The sequence below is a fragment of the Diadema antillarum genome, unplaced genomic scaffold (genome assembly GCF_040938485.1).
Source record: "Diadema antillarum isolate AM-2024a unplaced genomic scaffold, OU_Dant_1.0 seq00000392_RagTag, whole genome shotgun sequence".
In the NCBI taxonomy this organism is placed as follows: domain Eukaryota; kingdom Metazoa; phylum Echinodermata; class Echinoidea; order Diadematoida; family Diadematidae; genus Diadema; species Diadema antillarum.
The window spans coordinates 1,407,250-1,432,916 of NW_027271387.1; the positions used below are offsets into that span (position 1 = coordinate 1,407,250).

Genomic DNA, 25,667 nt, shown 5'->3' on the forward strand with positions numbered 1-25,667 from the left:
AGATTATGAGATAAATTTTCATGAAGCTCGCACTTGCAGTGCAGCGAACAGGCCCCAACCTTGACCGAAAGATCGGTGTGTATCTGGTCGTTGGGGAAATGTTCCGCAGAGATTGGGTCTGGCTTCACGGATCCCCTCCTTACAGAGAGCACTAACGTCAAAAAAAAAAAATAAAAGACTCCTCCGGACAGACGGATCTTTCTGTCTAGCCCCGATCAAACAAGCCGTGGTAGTGTTACAATCTTACATAAAAAAGACTTAAAGTAAAGGTCAGATTCTTAGTAAAGTAAACAACAAAATCACGCATTCTTGCTTGTATTGCACTTGGCTGAACTACACTAAAACTCGACAATCACTAAGAACTGTTGAGGTAGGTTGACAGACAGAGTGAAACTGCAGAAAGGGTACAGCCTTCATAATGAATGAAAGAGAAGATGCTAGTTAGTCCGAGACTGCAAGACGGACAGCGCACAGCGCAAGCCCATCGATTCACCAGCCGGCCCGATAGGGGCTTGGCGAGATCGAAGCACCGTTCACAGAATGACCAGCGATATGATTATGAGTTGGAATACCCCTCGCTGGAGTCAGTTTCTCGATACGAATGCCACTTACTCTGCTAGGGATAAGTATTTTTAGGTGCAACAGCTCGAATACGTTACAAAATCGAAGATTTACATCTCAGAAATTACCTGCTTTTCGGCAATATCCACACTACGCTAGCGCTACTAGTAGTAGTAGTACGAGGTGTGCATGTGACACGCGGGCACAGCATACCACCAGCGCACACACCACCACGCACACCATGTACACAATCAAGTCGACGTTGTGCCCGTTTACAGCAGGTATACGCCACATACACACAACGCTTGTCTACACACGTCACAACCTGGGTCAACAAGGGGTGGGTGCTGGGTGGATTCCATTCTCTTTGCGGTGCCCCCCCCCCCCAGCCCTCACCATTCATTTCACCTTTTGTAATTTGTAATATCGATATATGCATTGATATCTTTTGAAAAAAATTGTATGTTCATGGCATGCTTTCTTGGAGATGGAAATTAATAGATAGATAAATAGATAAATAGATGAATGAATGAATGAATGAATGAATGAATGAATGAGTGAATGAATGAATGAATGAATGAATGAATGAATGAATGAGTGAATGAATGAATGAATGAATGAATGTATGTATGTATGATTGAATGAATGAATGAATGAAAGAAAGAATGAATGAAGGAAGGCTGAAGGAAGGAAGGAAGGAAGGAAGGCAGGAATGAATGAAGCTTCTCTAGGATGTTGATCTATCAAATGCCCGCTGATTGAATCTTTTTGTCCGAACTTGTGATGGAGTGTTCATTTTCACTTGATCTCCGACCGATGAAAACCGGCTATTTCAAATGAGAATGATAAGAGAAACCTGCAAATATCATAATTATGTGGATTCAGTAGAGACAGGAAGATTCATTGAAACACCGGCAGCAGTGAAAGTATGAGGAAACTCCACTAAATAGAGCTTTTCAAAAGCTAGATGTCACAAAGTTTTGGTAAAATATTCCTACAATTCCCAAATATGGAAAATTTAAACTAATTTGTGCTGTCGGAATTACACTATTTATTGTTTAAGCTACAAATGTTTGACAACCGTTTATTCTTATAAGAAACAAAAATAGGCCTACTTGCCCTCCATTTACTATTAAGTTCTATACATGATTTCTCCGGTCGGGCTATGTAGATCAATTATGTACTCTGTGTCAATTTTTTTTTAAGACTTTCCGCTTAAACCTCACATGCCATTACACCTATGATTCAAGGAGATCTCATTTGTATTGTAAAACTCTCCTTAAATTCAGAATGGCACAAGACAAATTTTCAACGAAACAATTGCTTTGTTCAGTGCAATCAAGGCTTGATCCCGACAAAAGATAATCTATTCCCTGTGCTTTTCTAGAATTTATTTGTCTGAGCAGCAGCAAACCATTTGAATAACTTAATTTGGAACTCTGCTGTGCATGGGTAACTAAACTGGCTTTTATTTGCTTTTGCACATGACATCCCTGCTTTTATAGGACAGCGCTGCTTTTTCAACATAATTCTGTGTTATGATATTTACTAAAATGAAACTGTCAAAATTGATTATTACCTGCACGCCCAGTAAGTCAAAGGCTTGTTGAGGGCCATTCAAGAATCCAATCCTGAGGAGTTCCATGTGATGTATCCACGGGGTGGTCAGTTTATGCAATCTGGATTAAATTTGTTATGTTTCTGTTTCCAGTTATCATTGAGCTTAGACTTGCAGCCGTTTACAGCACAGATAGTGAAGCTACCAGGTAGTGTATACCTAACATATCATGTTAAATCAATTTCTTCCCTTTTCACGTCTTTTTAGAACATCAGAATAAGAACAACGAATGTTTTCCCCAACTCGATATGCCACCATCCAATGTGAGCAAAATTGTTTTTTTATGGCTGTAATAAGCTCCCTGATATGATTATACGACTACGAGCTCATTATCTTCATAGGACTTGCAATCTAAGTGCTAGTAATCTGTTTTGGAAGCCGATGCTGGGTCAATATGAATTTGATAAACAATAATAAACGATGCACATGTTGTTCAATGAATGAATGAATGAATGAATGAGTCAACCCCTGTTATTTTTCAATTTATTGACTCGAGGAACGGCCAGTTGACTCACGCAATCATGAGCGTTCCACAATTACTGCTTAAGTCATGGATTGTGATTGGTGACAATTATCAAACAAATAGATGACTACCCAGAGGCAATGGACCAATAGCACGACGCGTAGCTCGCAACGTCGGTTCATTGATCGTTGCCAGTGTATACAACTTAAAACCACTGCATAGCGAGTTCCACAACGACAGTGGAAATATTGTAGACCTACCTGTGCTTTTTGTGTAGTCTACACGTTTATTTCGACACGGAGAACACTTTCGTCAAAACAGCTTCTCCCAGCTAGAGGTGGGATAGGTACGGACGGGAAATTATCAGCCATACCTACCAGACTTTCGTCATAAATCGTCCGCGGTGAGTGAGGGTGGTAGGGAAGCATACACACTTTACTTAAAGCAATACGTGTGTAATCATAAGTCCGAATGCATGCAAACGCCGAACGGTAACGGCGGCGCGGTATGCAATCTCGTCCGCTACGTCCGGTGGCCCGTAATCCCGGGCGCTCCTTGCCTGCGCTTATACGACCCACAGTAAAAGTCATAACGCCAGGCCCATTGTTTATTCTCTCCCTGAATTGATTTCTATGTAACGTTGTTAGTGACCTGAACGCACTTTTTGCGGTATTATTTGTCTCATCATTTTTTTTTTTGAGGGGGAGGGGTGTTTATTTGTTTGTTTGCTTTGTTTTGAGTCAAGCCCAAGGAAAGGGTGTCCCCCCTCCCCCTCATCCCCTTCCCCTCCGGCCCTGGCTCTGCAGCAACTATGGCCAGCAGCCCCATACGCATAGCGTAATGGGGCTGCGCACTGTAGCATTCAGGATCATGACAGCTAAACACAGATGAGTGTAGCGGACAAATATCAACTTAAAATCTAAAAGTTTCTTCAATTTGAAGACTTACCAGTGAAGTTGAAGTATTGACAACAGGGTTCGTGCAACTATAGTTCTGCCAATAGTCCCTTTCTGTTCAAATTGTAACTATACACAGCCCAGTCGCTGTACGTAGATTCGCATAGCTTAGTATAGTAACAGTGTCTGGTCAGGCCATTCAAATTGATGACTTAATGTGACTCGATCCAGAGGAACCTGGGAGAACTACACTGAATTGACGGCCAGCACATGCGCACACAGACATCTTATCCAGTCAATGGATTTGGGTTTGTGCGCATGTGATGTGTGCGCATGCGCTGGCAGTCAATTCAGTGTAGCTATGATGATACGCAGGGTGCCGATGTTAATGTACATTTACCCTGCTGATACGTAGTACCCTTACCATACATTACCTGAAAGGTAGGGCCAATGATCAGACACCAAATTTGAATTTTATGCATATAATGCCGTGCATACCACCTTCACTACAATACTCAAGATCATGAGTTATCACCCCATGGCATAATTAGTGACACTTTTCTGTTTGACTGACAGATTGACACCACTCTAGAATGGCAGTAAAGCGCAATCCATCCTTTCAAGAGGAACTGACCTCCAAACTGAAGGACAGAAAGAGGCGTGGCCTGAGCACAGGATTCACGTCATCATCTGAAGACAGCGATGACGATGATCTTGGAGGACTGGGGGATGATGGTAATTGATATCAAATTCATATTCCGTGTGATTTTCCAAAAATGATACTTATAAGATAGAGAAAACAGGTGCCATATCATGGATTTGAAGATGTAGCCTCTCTCTCTCTCTCTCTCTCTCTCTCTCTCTCTCTCTAAAAACAAAACAAAACAAAACAAGTATGAAAAACTCCAAAAAGTACAAAGTGTAAAAGTAGATGATGATCTTGAAGGATTAGGGGATGATGTTATTATCAAATTCATATCTTTGTACTTTTGTTCTGATCAAGTTTGATATCAGACGAAGAAAGAACTTTCCACAAATGAGGAAGAAAAAAGAGATGCTCTCTGCTTCTTTTGAAGAGAATAAGACATAAGCAGCAAACCTAGGATATGTTGTCAGATGGATTCTGTGCAGTGATCATATGAAATATCTGGTGCATGTTCATATCTGATAGCCTACACATGCAAGCTGATGAGGCACCCTGAGTAGCTCTTGTGAAATGTACAATTCTGCCCCACGTGTCAGACATTGTGCATACTGATAGGTTGAATAATGCAGAGTCTGCCTCTTTGGTGAGGTAACTACAAGCATTTTAGACAGCATCAAAGATGCTACAAGTGCAGTATTAGGCCAAGTAAAAAAAGAAACCAGTTTCTCGTCCTCGCGCGCATCGATTTTTTTACTATTTACTATTTTCAAAATGGCGCTGAAAATACCAAGAAATTCATAATTCTCGTCCCAGCCCGCTCCCCGCCCGCATCGATTTTCAGTTGCCGCATCAGCTTTTTTGATATTTACTATTTTTTCGGCCGCCGAAAAAAAAAAAAGACAATTCACCTACCAATCGTGATGTCTCATTTCTAAGGTACGCCTTGCGTCCTCTACTTAGCTGTAGTACAGCTGGCGCTGTAGCTTCTGTAGTGCGTATGTAATAACGCATGCATTTCACACTGCGAGCTCGGCAAGAAGGAATGACCACAAAGCAGTCGAACTGTAGTTGGATGGGCCTGGGCGGGCCTGGGCTGTGATGTACAGCGCACTCGGTATATACGTCGTGAACGCGATAGCGGCAACATTTTTGCGAACAATCGCTGATATTCCACGCATATTTCGCCTCGCATTGTTCGTATTTTTCCCCGTTTCTCATATTTTAAGCGGATGAATTGTACTGTACAAATGCTTGTGAGGATTGTATCGAGTTTGTATACATTTTCATGTCATTGTGACCTATGTGCATGTGTATGCAGTGTCGGAAGGTACGGTGCCAGCGCAGTGGCCGTGCCGCACCGTATATAAATGCAAAGTGTGCGTGTCTGTAGCTGTCAAGTTTTTCCAGGGTCCCCATCCCCTGGTACGTCTGTCAGCTGTCTGCACGCACGCATGAATACATTCGAATGTGTAGAGGCCCGTACACTCTGCTCTGTAACGTTGCATCTGATGGCAATGTATTGTTCTATTTTGAAGAGAAAATGAATGCGCTTTTCCAGCAAATGTAGAATTATTAAATGGGTGTAGTTACAAAATAAATAACTTTTCCACGGATTCTACTTTGTCTCGTATTTCTGCGGGATACTTTTCTTTACGACGTAAATTCACGGACACGGCCGTGAGTCGTAACATCTGTAGTGTGGTATACAGGGCAGGGGAAGCTCGGTATAACGAACACTGCTATAACGAGATATCGGTTATTCCGAGGAAATTTTCCCGGTCCCAAATTTCCTTCCACACAAGTCCATGTAAAATGCTACTCTTATAGCGAGATCGGCTATAACGAAATAACTGCTATAACGAGATAAATTTTGTGATTTCCAAACAAAGAAAAACATAGCCAATCAAACCTGATATAGCGAGGTAAAGCAAAATGTCTTCGGGTAAAGCTTACTAGTAACTTCGCCTGTGCTATCACGGTCCGAGATTGTAAAGCTCGATGCGCCAAAAACTGTCTTGTACACACACACATTTTCTTCAGTTCACTCTACAGCTAGCACCGCATATTGTACCTTGTACGTGTATGTGTGTGTGTGTGTGCGCGCGCACTGATACATGCAGAAAATGTGGTGGGACGGCCGTATACATGACATCATCATGACGTTTAGCAAGTGTGAGGCAATCTGATGCTGTGATTGGCTTTCTACGTAGGGAATTCCCCATCTACACACACACACACACACACACATGCAGTCATAATGTACATACAGAATGTGTCACACACACACACACACAGCATTGTGCAGACCATATTCAAGCTTTCCACACACAACACCCATACCATAACCACAATACCAATCCACAGACGATCTTCACACAATCGCAAGCTATGTAGATTTACAAATTCAAACATCTGTTCTACAATTAATAAGAAAAACATTCTTGATATCGGATTTCATTGGCGAAAAACATCTTCTTACCCATAAAGGTGAGTAATTACCTCACACACATTACCAAGTTATCAGTATTGATTGAAAGATGATGGGTAGTCCCACGTGTGCAAATTAATGTCTCTATGTTATGCCTTCTTTTATGCTTACTGATATAACGAGATATCGGCTATAATAACGAGGAAAACGACTCGGTCCCGACCATCTCGTTATATCGAGTTTCCACTGTACAATCATCATCCAAATGATGAGTGATTATCAAATGTCTTTTTAGAACATGAAGAAACATCTTTAAATGTTAATGCTATAATGCCATAAATCAGTATTGACATCCATCTGCAATTGTACAAGCCAATTTCCAGTTGAATGTGCTACAATTGTACTGTGAAGAAATGCATATACATCAGCTGTGTGGACACAAAAAGTCACAAACACGGCCAATAATAAATAAAGCAGTGTTTTGAATATCATGCAATTTATTTCAGTCGTACGTTTGTTGAAAGACATGTTTTATACCTGTTTCAATTAATAGCACAATACATCAGAATTGCAAGTACACTGGTATCAGAAATGCCATTACAACACTAAATACCAGTATTAAGATGGTCATTTTCCCTTGACATCTGTAGTGGAAAGAAAAAGCAAATGTATTTCTGCATGCATGAAGTTTCATTTCAAGTATGGTACATCTATTTGTTTGAAAATGCACAGAGTGCAGGCAAAACATACGGCCATTTTTACAATCAGTGGTGTAAAACACGGTTTTGGCACTAATTGGAGTATAACTTTCTTATACTCTGACAGATATGCATTATTTTTTCTCATAAACTTACCACCCACAGTGTCTACCTTGGGTACCTTAATGAACTTTCCTCTCTTTTTCTTTCAGATGTGGCATGCACTTACATGCTTGAAATCCAACACTTTTGGTGTATGCACTCTGACATGGTTTTTTTTTGTCAGACCTAGCATATTAAATTGTTCATTCCTTTTCATTATTTTTGTTGTGGTGGTGATAGACAGGTATCCAACATTAAGAACTATTATGTTAACCAGGTTCTGCTTTGTCTTCTTTACAGACTGAAATTGTCCAAACTTTATGTTTCGGAGGTGACATTTTCCGTTAACAATTAACCCCTCTTTTGAGTTAGCTCTTGCTCACAATTATAAAATCCAACTTTGCTAATTTCCATCAAAACAGAATAGTAATCAATCTGACTGAACTTCGATCCAAAGATTATTTGATTCAAATAGCTTATCATTTTTTGGTGAGTGTTTATAAATTTATGCAACTTTTCCGTTAACTTTTCTGTCACCTCCGAGACAACAGATTTATGTATTTGATTTTTTTATTCTTGACATCAGTTATACATTACATTTACAAAAATGTAACATATCCCCTCACATTATCTCTGAAGGAAGGTAGTAGAAATATAGCCTGTTGTTTTCATTTCGGAGCAATTTACAATTTTCCGTTAACACTTGTCACCTCCGAAACAATCGTCACCTCCGAAACAACAAGCGTATTATATTTGATAATTTCTCGAAGACAAAGCAATTTTGTTTGATTCTGTCCAATTGGCAGGAATCTCTTTTGGATGGAAATAGTAATATGGCAACAGGAAGTGAGAATTTTCTAGAGATTAATAAAAGATCTCATAAAAACTAAGAATTACTGTTTCGGAGGTGACAAAACACTGTTAACAAGAGTTTTTGTTCATTTCTATTGAAGAGAAACCATATCATGTACACCAATGGTTTCATTTATTTTAGTAACATAAGTCTCAAAGTGGAGAAATCAACTAACACACTCTCACTCTTATTTTTGTTACTATACTGTACGTTTTACGGCAAATTTAAATTTTTTCACTTTTTTAACAAAGAGAATGCACAAAACACACCCATCTGTTGTATATATAATATTGTAATCAAGATCAATTCTCCTGCTTTAGTTAAGTAAACATATAGATGCTTTCATCTTAGAAGCTTGATTTCCAATTTAAGCAATTTAGTTCTGAAGATTTACCAATCACAGCTTTCCATGTAGGTTGCTTTTTCTTGTGTTTCGGAGGTGACATTGTTTGTTAACACCATATTGTTATGTGATAGTGAAAGGCAAGACTTCAGTTCCTTTTCACTATCTATTAACATTTTCAAATACATTTAATATCTACAAAATCATCACAATAGAAGTGACTTTTGTATACCTAGCTCACCAGAATTCCCTTGATACCAAAGTGATACATGTGGCAGTTCATGCATGCCCTAGTCCACAATCTTAAAAAAAAAATCATAAAATAATCAATCTCCACAAAAAGGCCACATGCCTATAGCTGGTGCACAACTTGTTCTTGAATTCTTAGTTGTTGTTTTTCCATGTACAACGTGGTAATCATAAACAAAATTATGTGATTTTTTTTTTTTTAGGTATGACAATAATTGTTACATTTTCCAAGTTGAACCAACTGTTTATGACATTGTATTTTTTTGAGATTATTGAAGTTATTTGACAACTAAAGTGAACAGAGGAACAAGTCCCCAGGACTGGAAAGGGAAAGATCCAAAAACAAGATTTGTAGTTCTATCTCAATATAATTTTGATGACGTGTTTACCTTGTTTTGTTATTATGTTTTATCTTAGAATTTGGCTTTAAGTACTGGAATTTCAAGGAAAAGAAAATGGTTTCTTAAAGGACAAGTCCACCTTCATATACATGTGGATTGAGTGAATGCAACAACATTAGTAGAACACATCATTGAAAGTTTGGGAAATTGGACAATCCATTCAAAAGTTATGTTGTTTTTTTAAGTATCTATGCAATCACTGCTGGATGAGACGACTACGACAGTGTATGATGTCACATGCATACAACGATATAAAGAAAATATAAGTGAATTTCACAAAACTTTACTTTTTGAAAAAAGTGCACATTTCTTCAACTTACTACTGAGGTATGTTAGGGCAATATCATTCACCCTGCCTTCCAAAAGAGAGAAGTCAAGTGTTCTTTTGTTATGCAAGAAAAGTGAAAATATGTTGAATTTTCTTGATACTTTCTCTATATCCTTGTACACGTGTGACATCACAAACTATAGAAGTCTTCTCATTCAGCTTTGACTGAGCAGAAACTTCAAAAATTCATAACTCTGGAACGGATTGCCTTATTTTCCTCAAACTCTCACTGATGTGTTTTACTAATATTGCTGTATTTACTCAACCCTCGTGTCTATTGAGGTGAACTTGTCCTTTTTCGGTCCATTATGGGGTTATTTGAGACCAGTTTGTGTCTGGGACCTTCTGTGAAGTTGATGGGTAAAATTACTGAACAAAAAAATTTTCCCCATAAGTTCACACAAAAGCATTATGCTGCTCTCTTCAGCTGGGAAACACAAACTGTTGTCTTAACCAAACTGTAAAAACTTGCTAAAGATTAGTATGAATTACAATCTAAAACAAAATATAAGCTGGTATCCACTATCATGAAAGAGAATAACTAAACAAAATAACAAGTAAGAACTGAAAGAAAGAGCTTATATTTGAAAATTAAAGCCATGAGGAAAGACATGAATGTTCACAATATATTAGTTACAAAATGTACATTGTAACACCTGAGAAGTTGGGTTGTCTCTGTGTTGTGTCACCTCCAAAACAATAAAATGATTTTTTCTTATCTTATACTTTTTACTCTCAAAAGTGACTAATATATATGATTTGCTGGTAATTTTCAAGCAATTCAGAAAGATACATAAAATATATTTTAGTAATGTCAACAGTTTAAATGAATCTGGTATATAGAAAATTTATCCCAGATGAACCAAACACCTTTCACCAGTATTATAACATTTGTATGGTGGCTATCAAGAATGATGAAAAATTAATGAACATCCTTGAATTAATTTATTTCTAATACTATGTGCAAACAAAAACATAATACAAGTCAAATAAGAATTTTTGCTTTTGGCATTCATAACCTACAAATTGTATATCCCCACCTAAAATTTACAATGGTACCCTCCGCAACGATAACTTTAAAGATAGTGAATCAATAAATACAATTTGAGGGATTGAAACTATAACTCATTGCCCACACCTTACAGAAAACCCCATTCAATTTGCTTCAGAGGTCAAAGAGAAATGAGGATTTTTGTAGAGCATGTCAGGAATCCCTTCCCTCCAAGTTCTGTATATTGTGTTTACACATTAATATGCAGTTCCAAGAGCATCCAAGTGCTAAACTTGGAAGAATCAGATTCCTGACATCCTTCATAACAATCCACATTTCTTTGAGACCACTTAACCAAATTGACTGGGGCTTCCTGCAAAATAGAGCTAAGATATTATAATTTAAGACCCCAAAGTAGATTTTAGCTGATTTAATCATATTGGGTGCTGTCAATGCAAGAGTCTAATTGTATTTTTTTTTTTTTTTTTGGGGGGGGGACATACTATATGAATACTTGAACACAATGTTTACATTGAATGTCTCCTCCGAAACAAAGTTATTCTTCCCTGGTGTTGTGGAATAAAATGTTCTGAGAGCAAAGAAACATTACTAAAATGATCTTACACCCTCATTTCAATTTAAAGTAGAAAATGGAATGCCAATTTTCTTCAGGTTACAATATCTAGCTTATGTCTGTCATATTCTTACTGTAAATGAATATTTCAACACAATGTTAACATTAAATGTCACCTCCGAAACGAAGTGATTCTTCCCTGGTGTTGTGGAATAAAATGTTCTGAGAGCAAAGAAACATTACTAAAATGATCTCACACCCTCATCCCAATTTAAGGTAGAAAATGGAATGCCATGTTTCTTCAGATTACAATATTTAGCTTACAACCTTCGTCCAAATGGAAGGCAAACTACCGGTGCCCATGCTAATTAATGAAGTGTAAAAAAACACTTGTTCTGTGTGGTTTATCTGCTTGAAACAGGAGTTAATTTCTTGTTCTTGAGTTATAATTCTTAAAAACATTGATAAAAAGAAGAAGTTTTGTGTTATTGTCACTTATTCTAAAAAAACTGAGTGTTAATATTAATGTCACCTCCGAAACATTCTATTATGTTAACTGTCACCTCCGAAACATCCATGTGTGCAAAATCCAAGATTTAAAGAAATGATTGGAATTTCATTTAACCTACATAGGAAGGTAGCCCTTCTTAAAGACTTGTTATAGTATAGAGTTTGACCTGGCTTGCCCTCCAATAAATAGTTAAAATCTTAAAAATTGCATGTCAATTGGTATTTTTACCAAAAATTTATAAATCTCATGTATTTTTTTTTTAATTCACTTTATATTCAACCCCCAAATAGTTTTGATTCACAAACTATATATTGTTGTTAACCATATAAACTTTGCATGGTGAAGTTTGACTACAGAGTTTTGTCATTATGGTGCAATTCATGAAAACAAAATTTTGCTTAAATTTACTTCAGGTGCCAGGGTTTTCCTTAAATTACACCAATAACTCTTCAGCTTTAAGGTCTGAAATGTTATTTTTTCAAAAATTTGAATACTTGCCAACAGGAATCAAACAGAATAATGAAAAAATATTTTGTTTGAAATTTTGACCCTCTGAGTACAAAAGTTACACCACTGATCGTAAAAAAGGCCATACACTTGGGACCTGGGGGGCATTTCATGAAGCAGTTTGGTCGGATTTTTCTGACAAAATGTTACAAGCTACTGAAATCCTTGCAACTGATTGGCTGAGAGCAAGTTTGTCCGACAACTTTGTTGGACGAAATGCTTCATGAAATGCCCCCCTGGTCTCTCATTCCACAGCTACCAGAGTGATATTTCATTTCATAAATTGGATATAGAAAATAGTTACCTTTCTCAGAATTACCGGACGAGAAACACAATCACTTTCATTTTGACAATCCTCGAAAAAATAGTAAGATATCAAATAGTAAGGACCTCCCTCATCGCCTTGCTCAAAAAACCCGGACGAGAAACTGCTTTCTTTTTTTACTTGGCCTTACTGGTAGTGTATAAAATAGGCAATCTGTAGAGTTGTCAGTACTTCATTTCATCCATTTTGATTCATTTTAGTTTCTGAGTTTAGTCCTCTAGTTTGTAAACAGGACCTGGCAGTTTTGGAATCAAGTTAAAACTGGTTGTTTATTAACATTGATATAGACAGAATATTTAACACTCCATCGATGTAACATAATTACTTCCTGCCTGAGGAGGAAATTGCACTGTCAATAAATCCAGTATACTGGTAAAGGTAGTTATTGGCTCCTGCACAAAAGTTTTGACATTATATCCATTCATCTTGTGATCTTACAGACTTCCTGGCACAGTTTTCGTCAAATAAGAAGAGTCAACCTACTTCATCTAAACAGTGGGAGCCACCCTCTGCTAAGCCAAGGTCATCGCCCTCTCCGTCTCCACGATCCTTGTCCCAGACCAGCAGCGGCTTTCCAAACCCAGCACCTAGGGGAAGATCCCAAGTTGGCAGAGAGAGCCCCAAATCAAGGACATCTACAGGTTCACCAGATCCTATCATGGCCCTCTTGAAGGGTGGTGATGACAAGAAAAGTGATAAGGGGAAATCCCTGCCAAAGCCCAGTCCAAGGCTAAGGTCAGGAACACTCGACTCGTCTCCAAGATCTGAGGACGACTCGCCAAGGCCTCAGCCAAGGCCGCGGAACAAAGGTGGCCAGTCAGACATTGACAAGCTCCTCGGGATTGCTTCATCACCGGAGCCAGAGAGGAGAAAGAAGTCATCACTCTTAGATGACTATGCAGAGAAGGAGAGAACAAAGCAGGGTGGCAAGAGATCACCTGAGCCCAAGCAGAGATCCAAATCTCCACTCATGGACTTGTCTGGGCCTGGTAAGAAGCCAAAATCTAGGAGCAACTCACCGGAGAGAAAGTCTCCCGACCTTGATGATTTATTGGGCCTCACCAAGAAGAAGCCTGTCAGAGAGGCACCACAGCCAAGAACAAAGCCAAACAGGAGCCCATCTCCAGAGAGGAAGGCCAGTCGATCCCAAGAAGGACAGGGGAAGCGAGGAAAGTCACCAGATGTGGATGACCTGTTGGGAATCAAGAGCAGGAAGGACCGCAGCCCTTCTCCAGAGAGGGGCAGTGGGAGGGGGCGTCGGTCTGAACTTGATGACCTCCTTGAAGGGAAAGGTGGCAAAGATGTGGCAAAGGCTAGAAAGAAAAAAGGCTTGCTGGATTCTTCCTCATCTGAGGACGAAGACGAGCAAGTAGCCAAGGTCAACAGGAGGCTCGGTGCCATGAAGCTCAATCAGAATAAAAAAGAGAGTGTGAGTCCTGTTGGACGTAAGCAGAAATCTCCATCTCCAAAGCCCAGAGGTCTACTTGATGCCTTGGCAGATCCTGATGATGAAGAAAATACAAGTAAGGTAAAGAAAGAAACTGCCGAGAGTAGAAGAAGGTCTCCCTCACCTAGTGGGCTGCCGCCAAAGCCCAAACCAAGGGCACCACATGCATCTAAAGACAAGGATGCCAGCAAGTCAGCTCCTCAGAGCACACAGGATAAGAAGACCAAGTCGAGGAAAAACTTGGTGCCGGGTCTCAATTCAGACTCTGATGATGAGTCAGACGATGATGGGGTCGTTGGCTTACTTGGGTCTGGTGCCAAGAGCAAAGGCAAGCAAAAGCAGTCACTTCTGGATATCATGGATGACAAACCATCAGACTCGCAGAAGAAGAAGAAAGACAAGAAAAAGTCCAGGACACTCCTGGGAGATAGTGATGATGATGGCAGTGATGAAGTCAGTAAGCCTCCAAAACTTACCAACAGGAGACCAAAGGTAAGGGCTAAGTTCATTTTTAGTGTGTGGTGTGGATGAAAGCTGGACCTAGCATTTTTTTCTTCTTCTTTTTTAAAGGTACTCAGTTTATATTGCAAGTTGCAAGAATTGATAAACTTTGGTCATTTTAGTTGTTGAGGTCATCATTGCAAATATTGCACACAATTTTAATGAAATACCTAGTAGGCAGTGGGTGCTTGGGTATTTTACTTAGTTGCATGTATGGTTGCATGTTTGCCATTGTTTGTATGGGACATTGTATCATTTGCAGAAAAAGATCATTGTATAGCAGGAGTGTTGATTCATCATAGATGGGGTTTTGGCAGTCTTGCATTCTGAGAGAATGGGAATATATGTGGGAGATCATTTTTATTGCCCCATGTAGCTATTCATGGAGCACTCTCTCCCCAACTGGTTGTGAATGGCCTCCCTGAGTCCTTGATCTATCTTGTAAATCTGTTGCTATCTTCGGACAAGATCTTACTCCCCTTTCGGACTGTAAGACTGCCAACACCCCATCTACAGCGAGTCACTGCCAGTCTGAAGAAGGTTATGGAAATCAGGGGAGGGGGTTTCATCAACGTTTGTCAGCGCCGACAATTTCAGCAAAATCCTAGGTTTTGATTGGATGAGATGCTCTGGTCACTGACTGTTACTATGGTGATTGTCAGCGCTAACAACTTGTCAGCGCTGACAAACATTGATGAAACACCCCCCAGGAGGCAAAAGCTCATGAAGGTAAAATCAAGCTCTGATTGTGAACCAAAGAAATTTGCTTCCAATAGAAATCTGCCAATGAGATGAACCTCTTTAATACCAAGATTAAGTGTGATCTTTTGTTTCTGGTGGTTGTTGTTGTTGTTGTTTTTTTCATTTGTCTCTCTTTTTATTTCAGGAGGGCTACCAGAGTGAGGGATCAGATGAGGAAGAGAAGAAGAGAAAGTAAATCATGATCATTTGCCCCATGAATCATCCATATGAAGTAAAACCTATTTAGTAATACTCTGAATTAATCAATAGTTGTGGACTACAAATGTATTTTTCAAGTCATTGTTAGATTAGAATTGCCATTGCATTGATTTGAGGATTTAAAATATAGCACTCATAGTTCGGTATTCCAACCCATGAATAATGCCTTTTTTCAGCAGCAAATACATACATGTACCATCTCATCGAAGGGTTAAGTGAAATACTTGGCCCACAAAGCTTTAATTTCAAATCAAAGCATTTGTTAAGGTTTGAATAAGGCGTAATTCAAGATCTTTGTTTTCAAAAAGTCTCAAGAGAGGTCTAATTGTAGCATACTCTTAGTTTCAAACCCCACAGCCTACACTAAAAGAAAAAAAAAAGTTGATCAGCTTCATGTTATTTTTTTATCATCCTTTACAGTTAGAACTTGTCTTACTCCAGTTTTTAGCAACATTTATGGTTCTATATATGTGAGGCATGCTCAACTTTTATACAGTAGGAAGACTTAATTTTACTTCATGATTTGTCCAGGACCAGTTTTTGCAGTTCTCAAAAGTATGTCAGTGTTGTCGTAAGTATGGGTTCTGATCTATAACATTAATTTTACAGAATTTATTGTTTTGCCTCCAGTAATTCTCTAGCCATCGAACTGTTCAACTCTGTCCTTGGTTTTACCGATTTATAGGGTTCTTTTAATTTTGATGATTGTTCTTTCTTTTCATCTATTACTTACCGTAAATTTACCCACCAACACTCATCTGGCATTATATGATGAGTTTGTTTAATCTCATTTGCTGTATCCAAATTCGTTCAGGTCAAATGTCATCAAGCCAACTCCGACAAGACCTAAGTCTTCCACACCAGGCTCCCTCAACTCGAGCCTGAACTCCACGGCAGACCTGATGGCGTCGCTCAAGTCCCCCGGAGGTCTGCAAGATTCCTCCACAATGCGGGAGGCCATCTACGCCCAGTGGAGGGCGGAGAAAACTGAGAGACTGAAGAAACAAAAGCGAGAGGCCAAGAAAAAGGAGAAGGAAGAGGAGAAAAAGAAGGCGAAGGTAGGATACCATCAGCTGAGATCAAATAGTACCAGTGTACATCAGATAGGTAGAAATATGTCATTCAGATTTGAAATAGTGAAGAATGGATGCAATATTCAAGTAAATTAGTTTTAGACTTATCCAAGAGATACATCATAGGTGACCCGCTGCAACAAAAGGATCCAAAAGTTGTGGGAGGACAATTTTCTGAAAATGACATGACCTTATTCCCTTACTCTTCCACTTTAATGTCATATAAAACATGACTCATAAAAGTACTCGGTTGCGGAGATATCAGTGATTTGATTGGCGCATGTCGAGTGGTTTAAGAAAACAGCGTTTCGAGAAAACTGCCTTCAAAGTTTCCCTTCCGACGCTATCATGATCAAGGGGAAGCAAGACGGTTTTCACCGTCTGACAATAGAAGGTACGCTCCTATCAACCTCCGCGATGTTCATTCAAGCTTAGCACCAGTGGTCTACGCACGACCAATCAATAACCATGATGCCATGCACTGACCAATGAGATCACTCCCTCGTTGCTAGGGGCGGAGTCTAGCTGCGGCGCTAAATCCAGATGTTCGGACACGTTTCTGTTCTGTTGAAAGTCAGAAAATCATGGCCCAGAAAAATGCTATTTTCTTGCCTCTCCTTTGATCATTTACTGTATAAGTGGTTTCTTTCGCGGTGGTTTTATTTTCGCGCTTTGAGGTTGAACCGCGAATTTAACATCACGCGAAAATGTTTTGAACTCGTGGGTTGTTACAACGCCGTCATTACCGACCGCGAATTTAAACACACGCGAAAAAGTCGGCACCGATGGAAACCGCGAAAGTTTCTGTACGCGAAAGATACCACTTTTACAGTAGCTTCAAAATTTCTGCAGATGATAGAAGATACATTAGACTACAAAATTGTGTCAAAAACAGAAATCCGAAAGTTTTGACGGATTTTGATGATCTGGCTTCAAACTCGATTTTTTCAGCTCACCCGTCAGTGACTTTAGGATCCTTTTGTTGTAGCGGGTCACATATGTTCCTTAGCTCTGTTGCTTGATCATACTTGAGATGCACAACCTTACCTTCAACCAATTAGATATCAGACCTTACATATTGGACCTGTACGGTCATAACACTGGCGCCGTAATAGAAATGTATTACAATTGAATACTAAAGCCAACCATGGCATAGCAGTGCTGCAGAAGCTAAATCTCGGCAATGAAGCAAACCACAAGGGCATTCTTCCATGTGCCAGATTCTGGAGTATACATTCCTACATATGTGTCGCCATTTTTCTCTCAGAGCAGTTCCATGTATGATAGCTTTTTTACATCAATACTAAATAATCGAGATATGAATTTGTTAAACAGCGTAGGAAGCAATTACAGGCTCAGTGACATGTATTCTTTCATTTCCCAACAGCAATTTTCAACTACAAAATACTCTTTGGCCAAAGTTCATTCAGATATCATTGCATTTGGGTGTGTGGATGATCTTGCAGTTAGGGTGTTGATGGAAATCAGGAAATTTGTCAACCATCAAAATTGCTGACAGATACCATTGCCTTATTTTGTTGTTGCTGTTGTTGTGATGCTGCATGGTGTACCTAACTGGTATAATGACTATAAAAGATTGTGTAGTTCAGTCACTGTATATCTACAACCTGCTCCTAGTGAAGCAGTAATACTTGTTTGTGTTTAATGATGTTGTGGTTTTTTTTCTTTTCCTTTTCTTTTCCCTTATCCAGGAGCTAGAGGAAAAGAAGCTGGATAACATGGCTTCGTTCAAGGCGTGGGAGGAGTCCAAGAAATCACATCTCACAAAGCAGAGGAAAGAAGCTCTCAGGAAGCAGCGCGAAGAGCGAGAGAAGAAAGAGGAAGAGGAGTCCAAGAAGTATGATGCCAAGAAGGTGAGTTCAAATTGATGGAAGAAATGGAACCATGTTTAAGAATCTCAAAGCAAACTGTTTGTATCTGCAAGTTTTATATATTATTCCAATTATGTGTTACTGTCATCTCTTGCCTGTACAAATTAATGTGAAAACTTTCTCTCGTTGAGTTATACTTGCCTTAGTGTGAGTCCAGGGTCAAATACATTCATGGTATTTGATATTAGATTCAAGATCATTTATGGTTTAGACGATGTGCATATTTAGCTCAGATTTCTTCCAGCAACATACCCTTTCCAGGATGAGAGGTCAAGTATGATCAGAAGACTTGATGACATGAACTCAAAACTACTACAGAGGGACTTCTGTCATTGTGTACTGTAAAATAATTCTCGCCAATGCGCAGAAAACTTCTGTCCATGCTAAAAAGCCCAGTCACAGATGCACTGTGGGATTCCTCTGTGCCATTGTTGCTCCCGGTTGTCTTGCGCATGTCTTAGTTCCCATGCGATTCAATGCAATTTTTATCTCCTTTCCTTTCATTGCTGCTTTTTTCTTTGCTTAAAATTCAACTTTAGAAAAAAGGAGTTTATAATTTCAAAGTTTTGTTCATTTGCGGACACTACAGTCATGATTCACTACTGGTAAGCTTCAATGTGCTGGGCACATAATGAAAACCCAAGAAATCTTCAACAAAAAATACAACCTGGATAAAGGTGGAATGTGACCTGAGTGCATATGCAGCCAAAACCGTGGGCAATTTTGTCATCTGAGATATCCCATAATGCATCTGAAATGCTACTCTGTGCACAGCACCTATGTATTGGCTATACCAAGGATTGAAATTTTTGCAAATTGGAACCGGTGGCCTTTTTCACAACATGACATTTTTATGAAAAGCCACTGGCATACAATGCATACAGTGTAGACTTTCACGTGCATTTTTATTTCACATATCTTGGCTCTTGCAGAATTTTTTGTACAGAAGTTTATTACAGACAAATCTGAACCCTTATAATTTTTGTTGATACTGCCCCCAATATTTTGCCTTTTACAGGGTTGAGGGCAGCCACCACGGTTTGATTTCTTTTCATAAATTCATCGCCGGAATTTACCTTCTGGCGAGGTAATTTTTCTTCGCCGGTCATCGGGAACTAACTAAGAAGTGTTTTGACTCATCTTTCGAACCTTAATGCTTAAGTATACTGTGGTTCGATAAAGATGAGCTTGAAAGAGCAGCACGATCCATCCTTCACTTTACGTGCTACACGTGGACAGGAGGTCTGTGCCACGAAGTCCCAAGAGTCCCCAGCGCCTGCGCCTCCCTCCGGCGATGCCGGTACTGCGCACATACAGAAGAATGTGAGCATCGGTAAGGCTAAGGCTCTAGATTCAGGGAAGAAGCCGATGAAGAAAATTCCCAAAAAAGCACCACATACGGTATTGAAAGCCCCTTCCGAGGATCGGGTGTCTACTAGCTCCGGGGACGTTAGTTCTCGTCGAGACAAACTTTAAAATCTCCTCGCCAAAGTGGTGAAACACTTTCCCCAATCGCATGATAAGACCACTAGCCGTGCTGCTGTGGTACATACAGGCGCGTCAACTTCTAATTGTCTTGACACGTTGAGCAAAATTTGTCGTACCATTAACACATTTGAAAGATTTTACCTCTGCTCTTTGCATTTTTTTTTTTAGGCATTTGAGTTGTGGAAGGCTGACAAGGATGAGAAACTGGTGGAGAAATATCGAAAGGAGAGGAAGGAGAAGAAGAAACTTGAGGAGACATCGGTATACGAGAAGGAGCGCCAACATGATGACGCCAGCAGTGCTTATAAGAAATGGTAAGACATACATAAACAGACACGGACAGACAGACAGACACACACACACATACACATACAGACATCAGGACTCAGACATACACAAGCACACACATGAACGCACACACACCCACATACTGATAGGTACTCAAACACAAAGACAGCAGAGACTCCAACTCTCCCGTTTTCGACGGGAGATCTCCTGCCGAAAACCCGCTTTTGCAAAATCTCCCGTTCTCCCGCTTGAGATTTAATTTCTCCCGCCCTAGTTCTGTTTCTCCCGTTCGAAAGGATTTCTTACTTATTGCTATGGTATGTTGCAAAAAATAAGCCTTATATAGCACCAGAGAGCATCTAGAACCCTGGGAACTTCGCACACATCAACTTGGAGTCTCCCGTTTGCTAGGGGTTTCAGGCGGGAGAATCTCCAGATCAGAAGATGCTTTGGGTTGGAGTCTCTGAGACAGACATGAGTAAATACACATCCTCACAAACACATGCAGTGTGAAACAGTATTGGAACTGGAACAGAGACAGTTGACAAGTCAGTAGTATCTGATTCTATTCTCATTCTTGTCATATTTATATCTGGGTCAAGTTATTATTACAGGAAACCTATGAGTTTACTCGCTAATGGTCTGAGACACTCGTTTTCAGATGATATGGGGCTCATGTGAGTGCTAAAGTAATGTTCTGTCGTTCATTCGCTATTTTTCTTGACTTCTATGTCGCGGTGCTACATAACTTTTTTTGTACCATTTGCCTGGTCAGGCAAGCAGATTTTCAAATTGTTGCAGAACACTTGCTGAATTATGAATTTTACTTGCCCAAAAAGAAAGTCCAAAAATGTAAAAAATGATAATAGAGAATCACTTGTATGTCAAGGGCTTGACAAAACGCAATCATTTGAATAAACAGCATACATTTATTTACACACTCAAATGCAAACTTGGTTCAGTTGAGTGTTGGTGCTGCAATTCGGGCAAGCACATTTTCCCATTGTTCCTAAACACTTGCCCAACTTTGATTTTCCGCATTTTCCGTATTAGGACACATATCCTAATTCATTCCTCCTTTTTTTCTCTCAAGTCATATTTTTTCCCTCTCATGTCCTGCTTTTAGAGATTCTGGACTACTTCATTCCTACTTTTTTACATTATTCCACTTGAAAGCCTGAATTAATATCTTGTTGGCTTAGTTCATTAGATGATTTGGGTATCACTATTGTCAATGTTTATACATCCCAACCATAAATCTGTCTGATTTGTGTTAGATATGAAACTGGTTTCTTTGCAAGCATAATCATTCTGTCAGTAGGAAAAAAATAGGTGTTGCTGCATTTTCATTGATTTCTTTTTGCATTGTGACCTGTATGATGTTGATTGTTCCATTCAAATCATAGGGTCATATCATATGGCACTCTGAGGAGTGGATAGTTTTACCACTAGTTTGATACATTCCAATTATTCCTATCACAGGAAATCCGTCAAAGATGATGAGATCAAGGACGAGGTGAGGAGGAAGAGGAGAGACGAGAAACTCCAGAAGGAGATCGAGCAGAGGGAGAAGAGAGAAAAGGAGCGGGAGAGTCTGACGGCGTATGACAACTGGGAGGAAAACCTCCAGAGAAGGAGAGAGAGGGAGAAGAGGAGGATGAGGAACTCTCAGCCCATCGCGACCACGCCCTTCAAGCCTTGCGGTAGAACCATACCAGCTGGTAGGTGATGGACAGTGAATCAGAGCTCTCACTTTAGTTCAGAACTTTGATTTTTGAAAAGAGATGGACTGTCCTAAATCTACAATGCAGCAGCTTCATTTCAATGAAAGCATCCTGGTACGGTAGAGTTGAAATGCAGATATGGGAAATTCTGTCCGTCAGTCTTCATTTTGTGTGAGAAATAAAAAAAGACAAAAAAAGGAAATACTGTATGATACTTACCAGCCTAGAGGACGATATGTGGTTATTAGCAGACAAAAGTCTTCATCTCCAATTTCACCTACTCAATATCCTGTGTAGACTTCTGTTTCCTATGGCGGCATTAAAGATACATTATAAACTGTTCCTTTAAGTGAATTCAGGGTATTCTTGTGTACATATGAAATGATTTTTCTGGATGTTAACTTTTTAGTGTTGACATTGTGCTCTTCTGTGTCTGTGTGTGTGTGCAAGCTAGCCAACTTCTAATAGTGCAATAGATGTTCTATCAGTCACTGTGATATCCATTCAAGACCAATACATGTAGTTTGATGTTACTATGATATGTAAAGTTTCATATGTGGGCACACAAAGCAATGTATTCATTTCAATCTGCTACATGCACTTAAGGATCTCTTTTGATGTCCAATATGTCAGACAGCTGATCATCAATATTTATAGAGAAAAGTTTTTATTCAAGAATTTTACCAATTCAAATACATGTACTCAGGTGTGATTCACGTACATGTATAACGTCTTCCCAAGTGATAGCAATTGTGGACCTCTTTGTTTTTTGAGAAGTGTACTTTCCCCTTGTTTATCACGATCACCATTTACTTGAACATGTGTAAAGTGTCATCACATGCCCATCAAACTTGATGTACTTCAATGAATGTGTCTTGTAGTAAGAGAACTTTGTATTTTTTGCTGCAGGATCATGTCAAAGAAACAAAACAAAATAAGAACAAAACCTAAAGACTGCAATTAGCTGCAGGTGTAGAAATCAGATAGGCCTTTGATATCAAAACTGATAATTGCACATTTTGGAAATCCCGCTAAATTCACTTCAGATCATTAACACAGTTTGTCCATTTGAGAGCCTAAGTGGATATAGGCAGTACATGTATTCAGAAAGTCCACCACCTGTCAGTTTTCAGTGGCTAATTTTGATGAGGGTTTCTCCCTCCTCCAAAAGAAAGAGTCAATTCATATTTCAAATGATGTATTCAGGAATTGCCATTACCTCAATTGACCAGTAACAGAACCTTTGCCGATAACTATCGTAACATGTTTACATTGCTTGATCAAAATGATTTATAGTCTTGATACATGTGTGTAAAAGCTATTGAGATTTAAGAGGTTCAATGTACAGTGAAGAAATTTAATAATTATGTGCCCATGTAAGCAGTATACAGTGTCTCCAGTAATTTAATTGATGAATTAAGAGTGCTAACAAGAATGATTTTGAGGTTTTTGAGTGGCTGAATGGTTTTTCAAATTACTTTGAGCACCAAGAACAATTGGAGAGGAGAAATGCTATTTCTGAAGAAATTTATAACTTTGTTAATGCATTGAAGGAAATAGATGTACAATAACTGATCACTAAAGTTTCCTCTTCACATCATTAACACACATACCTTACAATTTGAAAAGAAAGCAATGCAACTGCTGAAGACAAATATAATTTAGATAGTGTTTTTACTGTTTCATATGAAATCTATTTTATTTACATACTGTTGTATAAATTTGATATGTACAGTACATCAATTGAAACACTACATTGCTTGGAGTATTACAGAGATGCGATGTGACAATAAACTTGTCCCCTTTAGTAAATGAATAAATATGGTGAGACATACAGTTCTAATTAACATTATGAGAGAAAGAAAGAGCTTGGACAGATTGATTTAAATGGATAGACGTAATTGAACAACTCTCATTTTGTCATCTTAGGTTTGGGTTGTGTTGGAAGGCATAGAGAACACTAAAATATATACATGTCTAATCTTCTTTCAGTCAGACTAAGTATAAACTGCTACTCAACGACAAGAAGTGGTCAAATGAATGGGTATAATTTGACACCATGACAACAGTCTATTAATTCTTAAACCAAACCACCCACCCCCTCCCCCCTTCCTAAAAAAATAAGGCAATTTAGAAGCTTGTGGTGTAACTTCAACAGACATGCAGTGAAATATAATAGGACTTGAAAAATTCTACGGAACGCACCTTGCATTAAATGAATTCCTTGCTCGTAAACAGTAAGTACGCAATGAACAAAGCATGTTTCCAAAACAAACAAGTACATCTTTGAATCATCCACTTTGTTGGGTAATTTACTATGTTACAATAGTGTACATCATGAAACAGTTGTCAGGAGCAGTTCTACATGTACAACCATACAAAGAATAGAAAATCTGGCACCGAGAGTACAATATACGAAACAAATGTTGCTAACCCCCCTCCCCCCCCCCCCCCCCCCCCCATAACAGAAATGGAATAAATATAGATGCCAAAACTACAGTGAATAGTGTGGTTTAATCATACATACAACAGTACTTCTTCAGGGCTACATAGTAGAGAAATTATATGTCAGTATGCATAATGTGACTGTATACTATAAATGGTGATTTCATGAGTTGTTTATTTTTAATTTAAGACAATTGCTCTTTGTTAGAAACACTGATAATACATACAATGATGTGTGATACTTTCTTCAACTTCTGTGCACACACAATGAACAAACTGAAATAAATCTTTGACTGCTGATATTGTCATACCCCTGTAATTTATGAGAGCTGTTTGCACAATCTGGTCTTTTCACACAAGTGTATGTATCAACAAATAGTCATAACAATTGATCATAATTTTCATGATTATTTGTCCGACATTTGTCTGTCTCACTGATCTGTTGCTGTTGCATAACTGCCCTTACACTAATAACACCTTTGTGTGCAGGGTATATCCTCTCTTACACATAACCCTTCCTGGCCTATCACCTCAAGCAGTCCAAATGACTTCGCACATCAACAGGTTGCAACTGATACTGAGCTCGACATTGGGTCAGGGGTCAGGGGTCACAATATTACTTTTTAAACACATATGATCACAGGGAACTTTGACATCTGTGTACTGCCAGACACACCTCTCCACATTCATCTTTTGATTTCACACAATTGCCCTGTCTGAAATAATGTTCAGTTTTTTGCCAATGCAAATTTTTGTCCACTGCATGATTCTGACCTTGCAGACACTAAAGTCTAAAATGTAATTACTTGCTTCTCATGCTACCTTCTGTCCTTAAGTCTTAGCCTGATCAGTTCTTTGTCACCTGAAATAATCTCATGAAAGTTATGGTATAGGCCTGACTTTTGACCTCTCGCTTCACAAATCAATCTCAGACATAAAGTTGATCACTTTGAAATTATTATGAAAGAAGAAATTGCACAAGTTATTAGAATTGTACGTGTACTACATACCTAACTGGGTCTTGATATATCTGCCCATCTCATACACTCATCCTGTGCTGATATAGAACTCTTGGGATTACTTCTTACAATTTGATGTTTTAGCTGCCATTTGATTCTACTAAAGGACATAAATGGTAGCCTTATAAAAAGTACACGTTTCAGCACACACACACACACACACACAAGAGAAGAAAGCATGTATACAGTATTATAGTGCTGTCTCATAGGTAATGAAAAGGAATGTACAATACACATCATGGCCAGAAGTTGCATTTCCTTATATTTCAATGCCTCCATTGTGTGTGTCTTTTTTAATATCAAGGTATAATTCTATATCATTATAACAACCGTGCG

General features: G+C 38.9%; 1 protein-coding gene across 1 annotated transcript; it reads left to right on the top strand.

Moving 5' to 3' along the window:
* Nucleotides 1-2,943: 2,943 nt before the first annotated feature.
* Nucleotides 2,944-21,872, top strand: LOC139732001 (uncharacterized). Its single transcript, XM_071642873.1, has 8 exons — nucleotides 2,944-3,045; nucleotides 4,115-4,273; nucleotides 12,935-14,433; nucleotides 15,329-15,375; nucleotides 16,217-16,460; nucleotides 18,188-18,349; nucleotides 20,024-20,169; nucleotides 21,626-21,872. Exons 2-8 carry the CDS (start codon nucleotides 4,132-4,134, stop codon nucleotides 21,870-21,872), a joined length of 2,487 nt encoding a protein of 828 aa, XP_071498974.1. The 5' UTR covers nucleotides 2,944-3,045; nucleotides 4,115-4,131.
* The last annotated feature ends 3,795 nt before the right edge of the window (nucleotides 21,873-25,667 follow it).